Source organism: Nomascus leucogenys, chromosome 7b, assembly GCF_006542625.1.
Source record: "Nomascus leucogenys isolate Asia chromosome 7b, Asia_NLE_v1, whole genome shotgun sequence".
Classification (NCBI taxonomy): domain Eukaryota; kingdom Metazoa; phylum Chordata; class Mammalia; order Primates; family Hylobatidae; genus Nomascus; species Nomascus leucogenys.
The window spans coordinates 12,070,259-12,089,359 of NC_044387.1; the positions used below are offsets into that span (position 1 = coordinate 12,070,259).

At 50.8% G+C, this 19,101-nt stretch overlaps 1 protein-coding gene across 8 annotated transcripts in view; it reads left to right on the plus strand.

Annotated features, from left to right (window-relative positions):
• Nucleotides 1-288: 288 nt before the first annotated feature.
• The window catches only part of TMEM184B (transmembrane protein 184B), a 53,039-nt gene continuing 34,226 nt past the window's right edge, over nucleotides 289-19,101 (plus strand). For 2 of the 8 annotated variants that reach the window (XM_030815558.1, XM_003264746.2), the window contains exon 1: nucleotides 653-823. Coding sequence is in view for 4 of the 8 variants with exons in the window: in XM_030815553.1 (XP_030671413.1) it covers nucleotides 754-794 (41 nt within the window). In the remaining 4 variants the exon portion in view is untranslated. Of the gene's footprint in view, nucleotides 438-652; nucleotides 824-19,101 lie in introns of those variants that run through there. The other 6 variants (XM_030815553.1, XM_030815554.1, XM_003264745.2 and 3 more) reach the window with 5 other exon arrangements.

The window sequence follows — 19,101 nt, forward strand, 5'->3', positions numbered from 1 at the left end:
AACAAATAGCCATTGTATTTCGTTTCATCTTCAAAACAGGCTCAAATGGAGGAAATTAGGGTTAAGAGAAGTGAAGCACCAGCGAGGGTCGGGGCAGAGATCGCAGCCCAGAAAGCTCTCGGGGTTGGGGACCGGTCGTAGCTGGTTTTGTGAGTGGCAAAAGAACCCGGGTCGCGCCCCAACTCGCGGGGCGGCGGGCTGGGGTTCGGGGCGCGGCCCCTTTAAGGCCCAGGCAGTGATCTCAGCCGCGTCCGCCGCCCCGCCCTCCCCGGCGGCGAGCCCAGAGCGCATGCGCGCCGCAGCTGCACTCCACTGGGCCCGGGACGCTCCGGCGGCGGCGGAGACTCCGGGGCTGCGGCGCCGCCCGCCCGCCCCGTCCGCAGAGCCCGGCTTCCGCGCATCGTCCGCACACGCCGCCACCGCCATGGGCTCCTGAGGTATCTCGCCTGGCCGGCTTCGCCCGGGAGCCCCAAGGGGGAGCTGCGACTCCCGAGCGCGGGGGGCTGCTTGTTTCGGAGAGGCCCGCGCGAGGGACGCCCGGCTTCGGCCGCCGGCGCCCGGGCGGGGAGGGCACTACGGAGGCCGGCGCGGCCGCGGAGGGAGGGGGCATCCGTCTCCCCACCGGTGCCTCCTCTCCGCCCCGCGAGATCGCCCGTGGGTGTGCCCGCTCCCTTTCCACGCCAACGTGGCGGGGGCAGCGCCTGGAGTGTAATCGGACCTGTGCAGGGGGTGGCCCCCGGGAGAGGGAGGCGGATGGACCAAGGCGCTTTGCAGGAGGGATTGTGTGCTCCCGGGTGGGTGTGCTGGCTACTGGCACGGCCGAGTGAGTGGGGGAAGCGTCCGTGCCCTGTGCGGGTGGCAGTGACCTGGGAGGGTGGTCGGCGGGGGGCTTTCGGGGCTGCGTCGTGAGTGGAGGGTGTACACGCCCGCCACACAGGTCCGCAGGTTTGGAAGGGGATCGACTGGGACCTGGGGCTCGAAAGATGTTTGCCTCCAAAGGTACCGTGGAGACTGGTTTTGGGTGTCTGTATCCTTCCCGTGGATTGTACATTTCCTCCTGGGCACACCCTTGGTACCTCGCTTGGATCCACTTACCTCCAGTGCTGGGTGGCTCCAGGCCAAGGCAAGGCAATTAGGCTGGGGGTTGGGCATGGATTCCCAATACATATCCCCTCTGGAGGTGTTGTATAAGGCCAGACGTTTTACTCCTCCCTCCTTTCCAGGGCATTTTGGGGCAAAGCAGGTATTTGCATGCCTGATACCTGTGGTGAGGTGAAGGCCATGTATTATTTATCTGACTGCTGGTGCTTTTGTAAGGAAAGAAGCAGCAATCTGTGCCCTGGAGGCCCTGCGCTGCAGAGTCAGCCAGGCAAACAAGCTTACCTGCACCTGCAGAGGCAGCGCAGGTCTCAGAGGTGTGACTTCGTTGACAGGTTATGCCTACAGTGTCCCTTTCCATCTACCTATTCAGCTTCCTTGGTAGGACCCCTAGGCTCTGCACCTCTGAACCTTGCCTAGGGTGCTGTGCGTATCAGAGTTGGGACCTGGGACGCTGGGGTGGGAGAGCCCCAGCAGCCAGGTATGTGTGCCCACCTGGACACAAACATTTGATGCCCAAGCCATCAAGGAGCTCTCAAGCATGGGGGAATCAGACTTGGAAACAGGTGATCACAATGATGTGAAAAATACCAAACAAAGGAGTAGAAGGAGTTAGAGGCAGGTTCAGTTCCCGGGGAGGGAGATCATGGCCGCAGGAAAGACTCCCTCATAAGGAGAAGGTTGAGCTGAAGCCTGAAGGATGACTGATGTTCATCTGAGGCTTTTGTGCTTTCCACATATATTTTCCTGTGTAATTTGCACAGCAGCTGTGTAAGGAACAGTTGTCCCTATTTGCAGATGCGATAAACTGAGGCCCAGAGGGAATTCGTGACGCTATTCTCCATGATACGTGGCAAGCTTGGATGGAATCATCCTTGAACCAGGACCTCTCTCTTGCTGCCAGATCTTGTCTTGCAACTTACTGAGCATCTGCTATGTGCCAGGCACTATGCTGGGGCATAGCGGTCTGATGATCAATGTGCTTTCCACATGTATTTTCCTGTGTAATTTGCACAGCAGCTGTGTAAGGACCTGGTGCCTGCCTTCTAGGGGCTCCCAGTGCTGGGAAGATGGACACTGATTATTAGTGACCCCAATTCGGATACGAGGCTCCAATAGCTAATGTGGGTGGAGAAGGCGCTGTGAATTCCCCCAGAAGCATTTGTGCAGTCGTTGGGATTCGGGATGTCTTATTTGTTGCACCCACGGTGGTGGTGGGTTATTCAGGGAGCCCCTTCTGAATTTCTCCAACCAAGTAGAAAGAAGAGCTTCGAGGCAGAAGGGTGAATGAGCCACTTGTCCTAGTTCTTTCCTGTTGGCCGAGTTCTGTGAGCAGGGGCTTCTGTCCGGAGGCCATTTGCTCCCTCTCTGTCTTAGAGGTTTTGCTCCTGGTCTCTGGCTGGCCTGCCCAGTCCCTCACCCTGAGAAGGGCTCAGTGCTGTTTCCAGTCCCTGCTGTGCTCATTTTTTCTCTGTAAATTCCCTGGAGTGGAAACAGCCCCGGCAAGGCAGGGTACAGCTTTTTATTGTTTTGAAAACGAGTCACAGCTCTGGGCCTTTAGACTGGGGATTTGGTGTGGGAGTTCTGGGAGGCCAATAGCTGGGCCCCTGGGAGAGCTCTGTGTGGGGTCTGCCCCAGGCCCTGCAGCGCCGGGTAGTGAGCACTCACCAAAGACCATGCCGCCCTGCACTGTGCTGGGGCAGTCCCCTAAAAGGTGGCTGGCAGAGGGAGCCCAATGTGTAACAAATATGTGCAAGACAGTGCCCTACTTGTGGTGGAAACAGAGGGCCCTAAAGGGGCCCAGAGGACAATAGGAACAACAGTCCGTTTATTGAGCACTTACTGTGTGCCAGGCACAGTTCAAAGCGCTTTCCTGAATTACTGTATTTAATCTTCCTACCACCCAATGTGGTGGGGGCTGTCACTGTCTGCATTTTGTAGGGGAGGCAGCAGAGGGTGGAACAGCTGATTTTGAACCAGTAGGTCTGACCTCAGAGCCCAGGCTCCTCCCCCATAACCCTGGGGTGCTGGAAGTCGTCTTGGCCCTGAAGGACGAGAGGTGCTCGACCTATGAAAGAGAAGGAGGGCGTTCCAGGTAGAGGGAACTCCGGTCAGATGTGGAGGTCTGAGCTGCCTCACCTCTCAGACGCAGAGGCTTGAACTGCCTGTGGCTGTGTTGGGTCTGTGTCCTGAAAACCTTTGGAGGCCCCGCCAAGGAGTTTGAACTTGATCCTGATGTAGTCAACAGGGAGGCCTTGAAAGTTTCTGGAAGGATGTGACATGCTCAGCCACGTGTTATGGGGCAGTATTACCATCCCTTCTCATCCCTCCTTCATTCCTGCAGAGAACTTCTGGAAGACCAGGGCTTTGTCCCATTGGCTTTCCTACAGCCCCGGCATTGCTTTTAGACCCCGCTGCCTTTCTCTTGTTGTCTTCTAGCAGCTTCTGGTCTTGAAGACCCTGTGTGACCCAAGGCAGGTTCTGGAGCCCGCTGTTGTAACGGTGTCTGCCCCACTGCTGACCCCTTGCCTGCCGGGAACTGGCTCCTCTGAGCTGGCACTTTTTTTGTTTTTTGGGATGGAATCTTGCTCTGTTGCCCAGGTTGGAGTGCAGTGGTGCTATCGTAGCTTGCTGCAGCTTCTACCTCCTGGGCCCAGGAGATCCTTCCACCTTGGCCTTCTAAAGCATTGAGATTATAGGTGTGAACCACCATGCCTGGTCAGCTGGAACTTTTTTTTTTTTCTTTTAAGACAGAGTCTTAGGCTGGGCGTGGTGGCTCACACCTGTAATCCCAGCTTTGGGAGGCTGAGGTGGGCAGATCGCCTGAGGTCAGGAGTTTGAGACCAGCCTGGCCAACACAGTGAAACCCTGTCTCTACTAAAAAAAATTAGCCAGGCATGATGGCACACGCCTGTAGTCCCAGCTACTCGGGAGGCTAAGGCAGGAGAATTGCTTTAATCCGGGAGGTGGAGGTTACAGTGAGCTGAGATAGTGCCACTACACTCCAGTCTGGTGGGTGATAGAACAAGACTCCATCTTAAAAGGAAATGGTCACTAGGACCACGGGAGGAGGAGGGAGAGAGGGAGGTAATGCGCCGAGCAGTCCTGGTGACCCAGAGAGAGAATTGGGAGATGCAGTTTAAATCTGTGCGCTTATTAGCCCTGTGGCCTTGGGCAAGATGCTTACCAGGTTCTAATTCCTGCTGTTTAAAAATAGGGGGCAAATGATACACTTTCCTTCATCTGTAAGATGGGAGTAATAACAGTGTGGCCGTCACGTGGCTGGCATGAGCAATGTCTGATGGAGCTCAGCATGGTACCTGGCACACAGGACATGCTTTTATTATGACCTTACAGGCCCATTCATTTATTTGAGAAGGAGGCATCGCAGGCCTGTATGCCAGGCTGTTTGTGGGGAGCCACCCTCAGGAGCTGGGGAGAGAGAAATCAGACACACAAGTAATTATGATTGTCCTGGGGGCTCTTAGGGAACCTTAGGCCATTGTCGCCTGGGCGGGCGCTTGTCTAGTGAGGTGATGTGTATTAAGATGGAGGAAGAAGTGGGCTCCAGGTAGAAGGAAGAGCACATGCAAAGCAGTGGTCTGAGTTCATGTCTATGGAGTTGTTTGATACTAATTCTCAGCACTTAGTAGACCTGAAATAAATGTTTGCTGAATGCCATCTTCTCAGCCTCAGAGAGGACAGAAACAGGAAGAGGTAGAGTGGGAGGCAGCCACAGAGAGAAGAATTGAAGGGTCACCCAAGTTGTAGATTTTCTCATCATTCCCTCCCCTTCGCCTCCGTCTCTGTGGAAAAGCAGGTACTAATGTGGTGCAGGTACGAACAGTGTGTCTAAGTCTGCCAGAATTCTTTTTTTTTTTTTGAGACAGGGTCTCCCTCTGTTGCCCAGGCTGGAGTGTAGTGGCAGGATCTTGGCTCACTGCAACCTCCGCCTCCTGGGTGATTCTCGTGCCTCAGCCTCCCAAGTAGCGGGGATTACAGGCACCCACCATCATGCCTGGCTAATTTTTGTATTTTTAGTAGAGATGGGGTTTCACCATGTTAGCCAAGCTGGTCTCGAACTCCTGACCTTGTGATCTGCCCGCCTTGGCCTCCCAAAGTGTTGGGATTACAGGCGTGAGCCACCGTGCCCGGCCTCCGCCAGCATTCTTACCGGGCACTCATTCCCAAACTGCTTGTCCTCAGGACTGGAGAGGATAAATCTAAATGCAGAGGTGGCTGACAGTTGGAATTAGGCAGACACCCAGGTAGCATTTGTTCACGTGTCTATTTGCTGCTGTTTTAGCATCGCTGAAGCCCTATGCTCGGGTGTGGTGTAGAAGGATGGTGCGTGGCTTCTGGTTGGTGACTTTTCCAGTCTTAAGTTAATCATGGCTCAGTGTCTGGTGAAATGCACATAGTAGGTAGTGAAGTGGTTTTTGACTAAACAAATGAATGGTTGGATGGGTTCGTGGCACTGCCACTCAGGATAAAGCTATAATTATTCTTGAAAAATGACGGATATGGCTGGGTGCGGTGGTTCACGCCTGTAATCCCAGTACTTTGGGAGGCCGAGGTGGGCGGATCACTTGAGCTCAGGAATTGGAGACCAGCCTGGCCAACGTGGTGAAATCCCGTCTCTACTAAAAAATACAAAAATCAGGCCGGGCGCGGTGGCTCACGCTTCTAATCCCAGCACTTTGGGAGGCCGAGGCGGGCAGATCCCGAGGTCAGGAGATCGAGACCACGGTGAAACCCCGTCTCACTAAAAATACAAAAAATTGCCGGGTGTGGTGGCAGGCGCCTGTAGTCCCAGCTACTCGGAGAGGCTGAGGCAGGAGAATGGCGTGAACCCGGGAGGCGGAGCTTGCAGTGAGCCGAGATTGCGCCACTGCACTCCAGCCTGGGTGACAGAGCAAGACTCCGTCTCAAAAAAAAAACAACAAAAATCAGCCAGGTGTGGTGGCACGTGCCTATAGTCCCAGCTACTTGGGAGGCTGAGGCAGGAGAATTGCTTGAACCTGGGAGGCGGAGGTTGCAGTGAGCTGAGACTACGCCATTGCACTCCAGCCTGGGTGACAGCGAGACTCCATCTCAAAAAAAAAAAAAAAAAAAGATATTAGAGGTGGTTAGAACAGGATTGGTTATTCCAGGAGCCGGTGGTGCTCACTAAACAGCCTTGAGTCTGGCTGGCTGGTGTGGGAGGTCTTAGGCCTGTGATGGGAGACAGGAAGCTTGGTGGACACCTCCTTTTCCTTCTCTGGGGTGGAAACCACAGGGGGAAGATCCACCCAGAAAGCCTTTGTGCTGAACCTGCGTCACTTCCAGCTCAACCATGTTTTACAAAGTCACATCCCACTAAGTGCATATTTGGTGAAAAGTTTGCCACGTTGATCTCAGTCTTGTACCTTTGAAAAACAATAGGCTTCTCTGAGGTTAGAAGTAGTACTTGTTTTTTTTTTTTGTTGTTGTTTGTTTTTTTTTTTTTTTGAGACAGAGTTTTGCTCTGTCGCCCAGGCTTGAGTGCAGTGGCGCAATCTCGGCTCACTGCAAGCTCCGCTTCCCGGGTTCACGCCATTCTCCTGCCTCAGCCTCCTGAGTAGCTGGGACTACAGGCACCTGCCACGGCGCCCGGCTAATTTTTTGTATTTTTAGTAGAGACGGGGTTTCACAGTGTTAGCCAGGATAGTCTCGATCTTCTGACCTCTTGATCTACTCGCCTCGGCCTCCCAAAGTGCTGGGATTACAGGCGTGAGCCACCGCGCCCGGCCGTACTTGTTGATTATAGTAAACTTGAAGCACAGGAAAGACTGGGGATAAGCATAAAAATTACCCCAAATTTCCAAATCAAGAAGTATAAAAATTACCCCAAATTTCCAAATCAAGAAGTAATCATGGTTCAGGTTTGGGCAGATGTTCTTTCTAGGCATGAACACACTCATGTTTACTTAACACCGGGTTATAAACATTTACCCATAGCATTTGAAAGGTAGCTATAGATAGAAAAGAATCAGAGAAGTTCTAAAACAGCTCTCGCGCTTTGTTTCAAATTCGCTGCAGGAAAGATGAGGTCTTCAGCCTTTTTTTAGCTGGACGGCACCGTTGCAGGAGTGGTGAACAGGGCACTGGATTGAGTCAGGAAACCCAGCTGTGACCTTGGGCAAGCCACTTGCCCTCTTTGAGCTTCACTCCTGCCAAGACAAGGGGCACTATTCGTACCCTCTCTGCCCACCTCACAGGCTCTGGTGAAGTCCTCGATTAGAATGCCTTTGGCTCCCAAGGTTGTGGTTTGGAGGTAGGGCAGGTCATATGACCATGAAGATGGAAGGAGAAATGTGGAAGCACGTGTGCCTGTTGCTTCTTTCCCAACTTAAAATGCTTGGTGATCTCCTGAAGACTCCAGCCTCCTCTCTGGGAAGCCAGGATCCGTAGACCCTTTACCTGTGGGTCATGGGCAGTCCCAGATGGTCCCCCTCCCCAACAGAGGGGGTGCAGTGAGACCTCCGGAAGTTACTGCCTCTGTTACCCTCAAAGGGATTTTCAGATCAGACAGCCCCCCTACTCCAAGGGACGTGTGTGGAGCTTGGTACCTTTATTTATCTCCTGCTCCAATGTGGACTCCCTGCACCCAGAGGGGGGCCTGTCCTGCTGGCAAGTGGCTGAGAACGTCCACTCCACTCAGCAGGGCTGTTCCCCAAAGCCCTCTGGGTCATCATTTACTGAAAAGCTCTGAGAGAAAATAACTAACCCCATGGCGCCGCTGTAGCTACTGGCAGAGCCTCCTGGTCTCCACCTCTAGTGCCTGTGGTTTTTGTTTCATCCAGAATGAGCAGTGAATCTGGGGTCCCATCAGCAATCAGTTTGGGTGCCTGCGAGGCACAATGATAGATGTTGGCGAAGGGTATGTGTGAGGATATTAATTAATATTAATATGCGAATTATATTAATATTCTCATTGGAATTTGTGGGGCTTCGCAAATTATATTTCAAATATATGGTTTTATATAATACTTTTAACTGCCCTGAAACCTTGAAATTATTTCATCTATTTTATAGATGGAGAGACTGAGGCTCAGAGGGGTGAATTGCCTAAGATACCGGGGGAGGAAGCACCCAGGTTTTCTGGTTTTGAGTCCTGGGCCCTTCCTGCTGAGTAGCTGCCCCCAACACAGACCTGCCCTTGGAGAGCTTGCAGCCCCACTGGGAAGCCCAGTGTGTTGGATTGCCGCTTAGACCCAGAAAGCACGTGAATAAAGCTTCAGGTTAAAACCATGGGGGTTCCGGGAGGCAGCAGTTGGCTCTGCCTGGTGGTGAGCTGAGGAGCCAGTGCTCTCTGGAGCAAGGGCAGTTGGGTTGAGGCTCAGTGGACAGTGGAGGTTGGCAGGTGAAGTGCAGGAGGGCTTTGCAGCAAGTGGGACCACCTCGAGTACACACAGAGGAATGAGACAGGCAGGTAACTCAAGGAGCAGAGGTCTCGTGACCCCTTCCCAGAACATGCGGGGTCCTAGCCTCACCTCCAGGAGGAGGAAGTGCATCTATACACATATTTGTCAATGGAGTTTAAATAGGATGTGGGAAAATCTAGATTTTCCAAAACAATACATATTTGCTTTGAGTAGATGCAGGATGCATAGGTTAGATAATTTTAATAGCAGTAACCTCAGAGCATGTAAGTATGATTTGATTTACTAGAGTGCCTGGCCGTCTCAGTCAGTAGGAGCAGGGCTTGGGCTGGGAGATGAGGTTGACAAGGGTTCTTTCTCTCAAATACTGCCTTTGGTTTGCTAAGAGGTATCCCCTACTCGGCTGGGGGCAGAAGACCTTTCCTTCTATTCCCAGTTTGCAGTAGTTGGGCCAGATTTGTGGAAGTGGAAGAAAGGCCTGCCCTGCTTCTACATAGGCTTGGCTGTCCTGACTTGACACTCGGTGTGCCTTCCAGAGACCCGCCTCCATCTCCTCAACTCCCTGGCTTGATGCTTAGGTGGTGATGGCTGTTGGGCACAGGAGTTACGTAACAGATCTGTGACGGACCCAGGAGCAGAGCCAGTTGAGTGAATGTCATGGAGTGGGAGTGGTCTTGCATGGCTGTGGTGTCCCCTGCAGCTTGTGCAGGGGATGTGACAAGAGGTGCTCACCACTCATTCGGAATGGCTAGACTGGAAGCACTTGGCCCTCTTGGGCTCTGCACCCCCACCCCCTCCCGCCTGGCCTGCCTGCTCCTCCTCTGGTATGGGCACCCGGGGAGACCAATTATGGCTGCTTGTCATAGTGGCTCAGGTCACCATCCACACTTCCACCTGCCCTGGGACCAGGACATCAGAGCCCTGAGAAGGGTCAAGGGGCCAAGTGGGCCTAGCCTTTTACTGACAGCTGGGAAATGCAAGCGTGTGGACCAGAGCACCAAGTGAGTTGGGGTCGGTGTGGATTCAGCACCATCTCCCTACCCAGAGCTCCATTTGTTGAAAACAGGCTTTCTCTACCGTTTCTTCACTTGGACAACTTTAAACTATGTATTGGCTGGCTGCGGTGGCTCACACCTATAATCCCAGCACTTTGGGAGGCCGAGGTGGGCAGGTAACTTGAGGTTGGGAGGTCGAGACCAGCCTGGCCAACATGGTGAAACCTTATCTCTACTAAAAATACAAAAATTAGCCCAGTGTGGTGACACGTGCCTGTAATCCCAGTTACTCGGGAGGCTGAGGCAGAAGAATCGCTTCAACTTGGGAGGCGAAGGTTGCAGTGAGCTGAGATTCCATCACTGCACTTCAGCCTGGGAGACAGAGCGAGACTCCATCTCAGAAAACAAACAAAAACCTACATATTGTCTATATTTCCCCCAACATTGAGGCTCATTTCTTGGATGAACAATTTAAGTGTACTGTGCCTCCCTGGCAATATTTTCCAAAATTACAGATGTTTCTGCACTTTCACTGGCAGCTCTACCTCTCAGAATTTATCCTACAGGTGTGTTAACATGCGTGCAAAATGATTTATTTGCAAGGTTAGTCATTGTTGCCTTATTTGTAATAGCAAAAGATTGGAGGCAGCTTAAATGTTCATTTGCAGGGAGCCACGAACAAACCGTGGCCCATCCAAACATGGGATACCGCGTGACCATAATAAATAAGATGGACGCTGCACGCACTGTGCCGGATTGATCAGCAAGGTGGATTGCCGAGGGAAGAAGCAGGTCTGGGCGATGTGTCTCGGAGCTGCCATCAGTGTAAAAGGCAAGAGAATCAAAAGTGTCTTTGCTTGTCTATGCCCAGGGGGTCTCTGGGCAGACACAGGAAGTCGGTGATTGTGATGCCTCTGGAGGGGGTGCTGGTCACGGGAGATTGCTTGTTTGCTGGAGATCCCATGTACCTTTTGATTGCTGAAGCAGGTGAATGTAGGCCTTTCCAAGAAATTAAAATAGGCCAGGTGCAGTGGCTCATGCCTGTAATCCCACACTTTGGGAGGCTGATGTTGGAGGATCACTTGAGGTCAGGGATTCGAGACCAGCCTGGCCAAGATGAGGAAACCCCATCTCCACTAAAAATACACAAATTAGCCAGAAATGGTGGTACGTGCCTGTAATCCCAGCTGCTCCAGAGGCTGAGGTAGGAGAATCACGTGAACCCTGGAGGCCGAGTTTACAGTGAGCCAAGATCATGCCATTGTACTCCAGCCTGAGCTACAGAGCGAGACTCTGTCTCAAATAATAAAATAAAATAAACTAAAAACATAAAGACTGTAACCTTGCCTCCTGCGCAGTGTAGGAAGGTCAAGGTTCCGGCTGCTTCTCAAGGACAGGATCCTCACTCGGGCCCCAGACCACTAATCAAAAAATATGTGCTTGGTTCTCACAAAGGGGCCGAGTGTGAGGGCTTGGGTATTGCTTGGTAAATACGACCCCCAGTCCCGGCCTTGGAGAGATGGAGCCGCTCTCTGGGCCCCTTGGACACACTGCTGTTGGCTGACTTTGTCATTTTCAACCCTTGCTCTGATCGGCTCACATCATGATTTCTGAAACCTTTGGGGGCTTCCCCACTGACAGAAAGATACAGTTTAACTCAGCACTGGGCATCCCAGGCCCTCTTTACTGGGCCTCTTCTTGAGCCGCACTTGGCCTGTCACTCCTTCCTCTGTCTGCCCCCTTAACTCCCCACGTCCGTGCCTTTGCTCATATAGTTCCCTTTGCCTGCCTTTCCCTCCAGAGCAGTCTCTACATGCCCAGGTCCTGTCTGACTTTCAAGGGCCAGCTTAGTTTCCACCTCTGCACTGCCTTCTGACCTCCCTGGCTTCTGTGTAAACTGCCCAGATCAAGCCACACAATGGTTCCTGCACCCAAGGAAGCTCCCTGGGGCCCCCTCCTGGCCACTTGCTCTCCCTCGGTAGTCACCACTCACACCTTGGCACTGTCGCGTGGTGCCGCTGCCTGTTTGGGCCTCCCACACATGGAGTGTACAGAATGGACTCCTCGGTGTCTGGCTGCCTTCCCGCAGTACTGTCAGATCATCCAGGTTGTCTGTAGTGGCCCTTTGGTTTTTTCTCTGCTGCGTAGGCGTTCACCAAATATACCACTATTTATTCATTCTCCTGTGGACAGGCATTGGGTTATGTCCAGCCTCTTCGGTGAAATTCATTCTTGTTTTTGGGGGCGCGTGTGCGCTCTTTGCTGGGTATATACCCAGGGTGGGTTGATGGCTTACCTGACTCAGTATGTGTTTGCATGAATGAAATTCAAGTTGGCATGAGAAATCTAGGGTGTCCTGGCTGGAGCCAGGCTTCTTGCTTACAGGGACAGAGCAGGTACAGGGATCCTGGCTTAGACAGCCTGCTCCCATGGGGCGGTAGGACTGTTGGCTGAATCTGCAGGGGACCTATCTATCTGCTCAGTGCCCAATGGGATTTTAGCTGGCTGGAAAGGTGGTCACATGTAGAGGGGCTCAACAATCCAGCTAAAGAGGCTGAGTGTTGGTCCATTGTTCTCAATTTGAGAGAAAACTGAGATCATCAAAATTAGGACTGGTATATACTAAAGGACAGGACCTAATTACAAGGCTGAATTGAGTAAGCCCTCGCTGAGGGACTTTGGATTTCTTTGTTGTTCCCCTTTATTTCTGCACCCCCACCCAAGTGACAGATATGTACATGATTGGATGATTTTTCTTTCCTGGTTGAGAGATTCCTGGGAACTTGGCCCAGGAGAAGGGGGAGAAATGTGGAGCTGCTAGAGTGGCCTCAGCTTGTTTGTGTTGATTGAAGGGGAGACGGAAGGAGAGCTGTGGACCCCTGACCCCTTGTGAGGGCATGTGATCCTTTTCAAAAGGCTCACCAGGCAGAAGTGCCTGGCCAGTGGCTGCTCTCTCTCTAATCCCCTCTGGAGAAGGGCCAGGCTGTGGGTTGCTGACCTGCTCTGATGTGGATCAGCCTCCCCCCACAATGCAGCCGCCCAGAAGCTCAGAGAGCCCAGGCAACCCCCAAAGGCAGGAGGGCCGGCTGTCATTCCCGTTGTCATTCCCAGGCGGCTGGAGTGGGAGCAGAGCGGTCAGTTCAGATGAACAGCGCTCGAGTCCGACCCCAACCAGCGAGTTATGGTAAGATGGAAGGTTATCCATCTATATTAAATAAGAGAACAAAAGCCCTCCCAGGCTGCGTGAATATTGCAGGAATATATATGTGAACGGGTTGCCAGTTTAGCTTGGCCCGTGGGTGGCAGCCGCCTGAGTGAGCAGTTCGTGGCTGCAGCTCTAAAGGGTTTGGATCTGAAACTAATGAATGAAAATATGACCTCAGAAGATTTAAAGAGAGCAAATACCCAGCAACAGAACCTGGGTCCCAGAGGCTATTGGGAGCATGAAATCCCAGGCTGGCCGAAGGAGGAAGTGGGAGAGCAATGGCAGCTGACATCACACGGTGCCAGACCTTCTCAGTGCTGTCTGCGTTCACTCATTATTCCGTCCTGCGCTCTCAGAGGCAGGTATGGCTGCATCCCCATTTTATAGATGAGGAAGCTGAGGCAAGGAGAGGTTGTGTAACTTGCCCACAGACACAAAGCTAGCCAGTGGCAAAGCTGGAGGTCAGGTCTAGGTGGTCAGGCTCCAGAGTTCTGCAGATTTCACAGCACAGCAGCGGCAGCGGCAGTTGGAAGAACCATTTGTCAGGTGATTGTAGGCAAATGACTTCAGCCCTTCAAATATCTGTTTTGCATTTGCAAGCTGCTTGCTGCTGCATCAAATTACCAGAAACTTAGTGACTTAAAACACAAATTAGGCCGGGTGTGGTGGCTCACATCTGTAATCCCAGCACTTTGGGAGGCTGAGGTAGGTGGATCACTTGAGGTCAGGAGTTTGAGACCAGCCTGGCCAACATGATGAAACCCTGTCTCTACCAAAAATATAAAAAATTAGCCAGGCGTTTGGCCGGGTGCGGTGGATCACGCCTGTAATCCCAGAACTTTGGGAGGACAAGGTGGGCGGAACACGAGGTCAGGAGTTCAAGACCAGCCTGACCAATATGGTGAAACCCTGTCTCTGCTAAGAATACAAAATTAGCAGGGCATGGTGGCATGTGCCTGTAGTCCCAGTTACTGGGAGGCAGAGGTTGCAGTGAGCCAGGATCGCGGCACTGCACTCCAGCCTGGGTGACGGAGTGAGACTCCGTCTCAAAAAAAAAAAAAAAAAAAGGAAAAAAAAAGCCAGGCGTGGTGGTGCGCGCCTGTAACCCCAGCTACTCTGGAGGCTGAGGCAGGAGAATCGCTTGAACCCAGGAGGCAGAGGTTGCAGTGAGCCGAGATCGCACCACTGCACTCCAGCCTGGGCCACAGAGCGAGACTCCCTCTCAAAAACAAAACAAACACAAATTACAGATTACTTACAATAAGAAAAACCAATAAAACGCGTGCGCACACATTAATTATCTTACAGTTTTGGAGGTCAGAGGTCCAGAACGTGTTTCACTGGGCTAAAATCAAGGTGTCGGCAGGGCCATTCTTCTTCTGGAGGCTCTGGGGGAGAATTATTTCCCTGCCTCTTCCAGCTCCTAGAAACCACCTGCATCTGTGGCTTGTGGCCCCTTTCGCCATCTGCAAGGGCAGCAGCATAGCAGCTTCCACTTTCCTCTCTCTGCTTCCTTTGTCACGCTGCCCTCTTCTCGCTCTCTCCCTCCTGCCTTCCTCCTACGAGGATGCTTGTGATGACATGGGCCCACCCAGTTTATCCAGGATAATCTCTTATTTCAGGACCCTTAACTCAGTCACTTCTGCAAAGTCCCTTTTGCCATGTAAGGTAGCATGTTCACAGGCTCTGGGGGTTAGGGTGTCAACATCTTTGGGGGATTATTCTTCAGCCTACCACACAGCACATAATAAAATCCATGGGTGGAGGGGATAGCAGCAGTAAGGTGTCCCTCAAACATGAGTTAAAATGACTCTGACGATAGAATCTGGGTGAGATGGTGGGATGCTCCTGAAATAAACTCCAAGGCAGGTGGCCAAGTTCAGTGACGACATAGCTGCGTAGCTTATCTGAGAAAGGATGTCTCTGATGGGGGGCCAGCCGGAAGACGTCTTTCCTGGAAGAGGAGGGAGGTGGGGCAGTCTTGGGATAAGTGAGACTTTGGGTCCCACGGCCAGCTCCTGCCACATTCTCAGTGGATTTCAGGTTGGGAGGAGGGATACCATTACAGTTGAAAATAAACATATAAATAAACCACACTGGATGTCTGCTTCCTCATCAGCCTCCCTACAGTTCTGGAAGATGGTCCAGGCCCACATCCCCTTCTTTGCTGTTCTAGAATTCAGAATGCTCAGAAATCCCAAAGGTTCTTCCTAAGTCTGCAGCAGACTAATTTCTGCTGCAAAATCTGACCTGAATTGATGTGATACTAATTATGGCCTTTAAAACTCTTACTTAGGGTGACTAACAGTATGTTTTCCTATGAAAGTACTATATGTTTGCTTTTGGGGTGCTGCCCCCACCCTTCCAGGAGTGTCACTGTGTCTAGCAGCATAATCCTTTCTAAAATCTGAAAAATTCGACTGGGCACGGTGGCTCATGCCTATAATCCCAGCTCTTTGGGAGGCTGAGGTGGGTGGATCACTTGAGGTCAGGAGTTCGAGACCAGCCTGGCCAACATGATGAAACCCCGTCTCTACTAAAAATACAAAAATTAGCCAGGCATGTGGCTTATGCCTGTAATCCCAGCTACTAGGAAGGCTGAGGCAGGAGAATCACTTGAACCTGGGAGGCGGAGGTTGCAGTGAGCCGAGATTGTTCCTCTGCACTCCAGTCTGGGTGACAGAGTGAGACTTAGTAAAAAAAAAAAAAAAAAAAAAGACAAAAAACGGAAAAATTCTAAATTCTTAAAGCCATTTAGTCCAAAAGCCTTAGCTACAGGACAGTTCACCTAGACTTTTCTCCCCAAGAAACACAGTCAGAGAGGTCCAGTCACCTGTCTCAGGTCCAGCTGAGGTGATAGCGCTGAGGTTCCAACTCAGTTCCCTGTCTCAGAGCCTGGGACAAAGTGCAGACTGCGTGGGCTGGCCTCTTTGCCACCTGCTGGGTGGCATGTGAGTGAGAGACAGGTGTGGAGACTGCACTCACTGGCAGGTAGGCTGTATGTGTGGGAGATGGGGGTCCTTGACTTTGTTTTCTGTCTGATCTGCAGCCTGGAACTGAGCCGGGGGTCTTGTCTGGGGAAGGGCAGAGAGGCAGAGAGATTGCAGAGGAGAGAGGAATAGCAGCAGCCATTAGGAAGCCTTGGGCCTTTGTCCATCACTACAGCACTGCTCTCCAAACTTCCTTGGATCACACAGCCCTATCAGTAAAAACCAGAACAAAACCTGTTGAGCATGCACCCCCAATATGTGGATATTGGTGTAATTATAAGTGTATGTTACAATAAGTATACACATATAGTACTTTACTGTTTCACTGTGTATGTAATAAAACCTACACCAAAAACAGAAACCAAAGGCCAAGCTAAAGATGTAATAAAGAAAATTTTTACTTTGTTGATGGTACAAAAACCTGGGTTCATACACGGGGTCATTTTTTGGGATGCGCGCCTTCGTGCTCAGTGAGAGAGCGTTTGGAAGGGCTGGCTTCACGTTCAGCTTGTTTAGAGACTGGGTTTTAATGGCTGCTTTCCCTGCAAAAGATCCTGTCTGGGACAGGAAGCTGCACACGGAGCAGACGCATCCTTGGCTTTCTTTCTAAATCGGGTTACTCATTTTTCCATCCCGTCCACTGAGTATGCAAAGGATTTGTTGAAATTTGGCCAGTACATTTCCATCCTCCCTGATGCCAATCACATGTTTTTGTAAATGAAATGGAAGGTATTTTATTTTAAAAATCTTAACAAGTGAGTCCAAAACCCACTGAAATGCTCTGGAAAATTTTTAATGTACTAGAAAATTCTGTTAGGTAGATTTTTAGGAGTTCAGCTATGAGAGGATTTTTTTTTTCTTTTTAAAATCAGTAACAGACATATTGTTTCGGTGCATGCCAGTAATTCCAGCTACTCGGGAGGCTGAGGCAGGAGAATCGCTTGAAGCCCGGAGGTGGAGGTTGCCATGAGCCAAGATCGCGCCATTGCACTCCAGCCTGGGCAACAAGAGCGAAACTCTATCTCAAAAAAAAAAAAAAAAAAAAAAATACTATTAATGTCCACTTCCAGGTTTTGATACTGTACTACAGCTAGACTAGACGTCACCCTTTGAGGAAGCTGGGTGAAGGGCATACAGGACCCTAGATTCTATTTTTGCAATTTCCTGTGAGCCTACGATTATTTCAAAATAGAAAGTTTAAAAAGTCTTTATCAAGTACAGATGCATACCGAAGTATTTAACATTACATCTGGGGGACAGGGAAAGATGCAACACGATTGCGTAATGTTGCTAACCATTAAAGCTCGGTGACGGAGAGGTGGAAAAATTTATTACACTGTTTGTTCCAGTTTTGTATGTTTGAAATTTTCCATAATAAAAAGCTTTAGACGGTAGAACAACAGATTTTTCTATGAAATGTGTAGTAAGATGGGGAGGGACTCAGTCTCTATCAGAGATTTATTGGTTATCTTGTAGAAAAGCAATCAATAAGAATTGTTGGCTGGGCATGGTGGCTCATGCCTGTAATCCCAGCACTTTGGGAGGCCTAGGCGGGAGGATCACGAGGTCAGGAGTTTGATACCACCCTGTCCAAGAGGGTGGCCCGGCCAATAAGGTGAAACCCCCTCTCTACTAAAAATACAAAAATTAGCCAGGCATGGTGGTGGGTGCCTGTAATCCCAGCTACTTGGGAGGCTGAGGCAGGAGACTTGCTTGAACCTGGGAGGCAGAGGTTATAGTGAGGTGAAGATTGCGCCACTGCACTCCAGCCTGGGTGACAGAGTGAGACTCAAAAAAAAAAAAAAAAGGTCTCCTGGGCTAATTTTTATATTTTTAGTAGAGACAGGGTTTCTTCATGTTGGTCAAGCTGTTCTCAAACTCCTGACCTCAGATGATCCACCCACCTTGGACTCCCAAAGTGCTGGGATTACAGGCGTGAGCCACCATGCCCAGCCCAACAGTATTATTAACTGAAGTACAGACCTTATTCAGTTTTCTACATTTTCATGTAGGGTGTATGTGTAGTTCTATTCAGTTTTATCACATGTAGATTCATGTAACCACCACCACTATCAAGATACAAACTATTTCATCACCTGGAAGGAACTCCTCTGGTACCCCTTTAAAATTGCACACCCCCACCCATCATTGTCACTGTCCTCTGCCAACTACTACACCATGCTCCATCTTTATAGCTTCGTCATTTTGAGAATGTTATGTAAATGAATCATGCAGTATGTGACCTTTTGAGACTGGCTGGTTTCACAAAATGTAATGCCCCTGAGATCCATCCAGATCACTTGCGTGTATCAGTAATTTGTTCTTTTTTCTTGCTGGGTACTATTCCATGGTCTGGATGTACCAGAGTTTGTTTAACCTTTTGTCTGTTGAAGGACATGGTTCTTTCCAGATTTTGATGATTACAAATACGGCTGCCGTGAACATTTGTGTACAGGCTTTTGTGTGAATATACGTTTTCATTCCTGTAGAATGAAACAGTGATTACTGGGTTGTGTAGTAAATGCATGTTAGTTTTATAAGAAACTGCTCGGGCCAGGCACGGTGGCTCACGCCTGTAATCCCAGCACTCTGGGAGGCCGAGGCGGGCGGATCACGAGGTCAGGAGTTCAAGATCAGCCTGACCAACAGGATGAAACCCCATCTCTACTAAAAATACAAAAATTAGCCGGGCATGGTGACACATGCCTGTAATCCCAGCTACTCAGGAGGCTGAGGCAGGAGAATAGCTTGAACCAGGGAGGCGGAGGTTGCAGTGAACCGGGATCATGCTACTGCACTCCAGCCTGGGGCGACAGAGTGAGACTCCGTCTCATTAAAAAAAAAAAAAAAAAAATTAGCTGGCCGTGGTGGCGGGCACCTGTAATCCCAGCTACTCAGGAGGCACAGGCAGAGAATTGCTTGAACCCGGGAGGTAGAGGTTGCAGTGAGCCGAGATGGCGCCACTGCACTCCAGCCTGGGCGACAGAGCAAGGCTCTGACTCAGAAAAAAAAAAAAAGAAAGAAACTGCCAAAGTTGTTTTCCATGGTGGCTGCACCATTTTATCTTCCCACCAGCAATGTATGGGAGATCAGGTTTCTCTGCATCCTTGCCAGCATTTGATATTGTCAATATTTTTTATTTTATAGGTATATGATATATATTTTTTGGTACCCAGGTATGGGACGTGAAGGTGTTTTCAGTTTTTCAGTTTGCATTTCCTTAATGGCTAATGATGATTTTTTTTTTTTTTTTGAGATGGAGTCTTGCTCTGTCGCCCAGGCTGGAGTGCAGTGGCACAATCTCGGCTCACTGCAAGCTCCGCCTCCCGGGTTGATGCCATTCTCCCGCCTCAGCCTCCGAATAGCTGGGACTACAGGTGCCCGCCACAGCACCCGGCTAATTTTTTGTA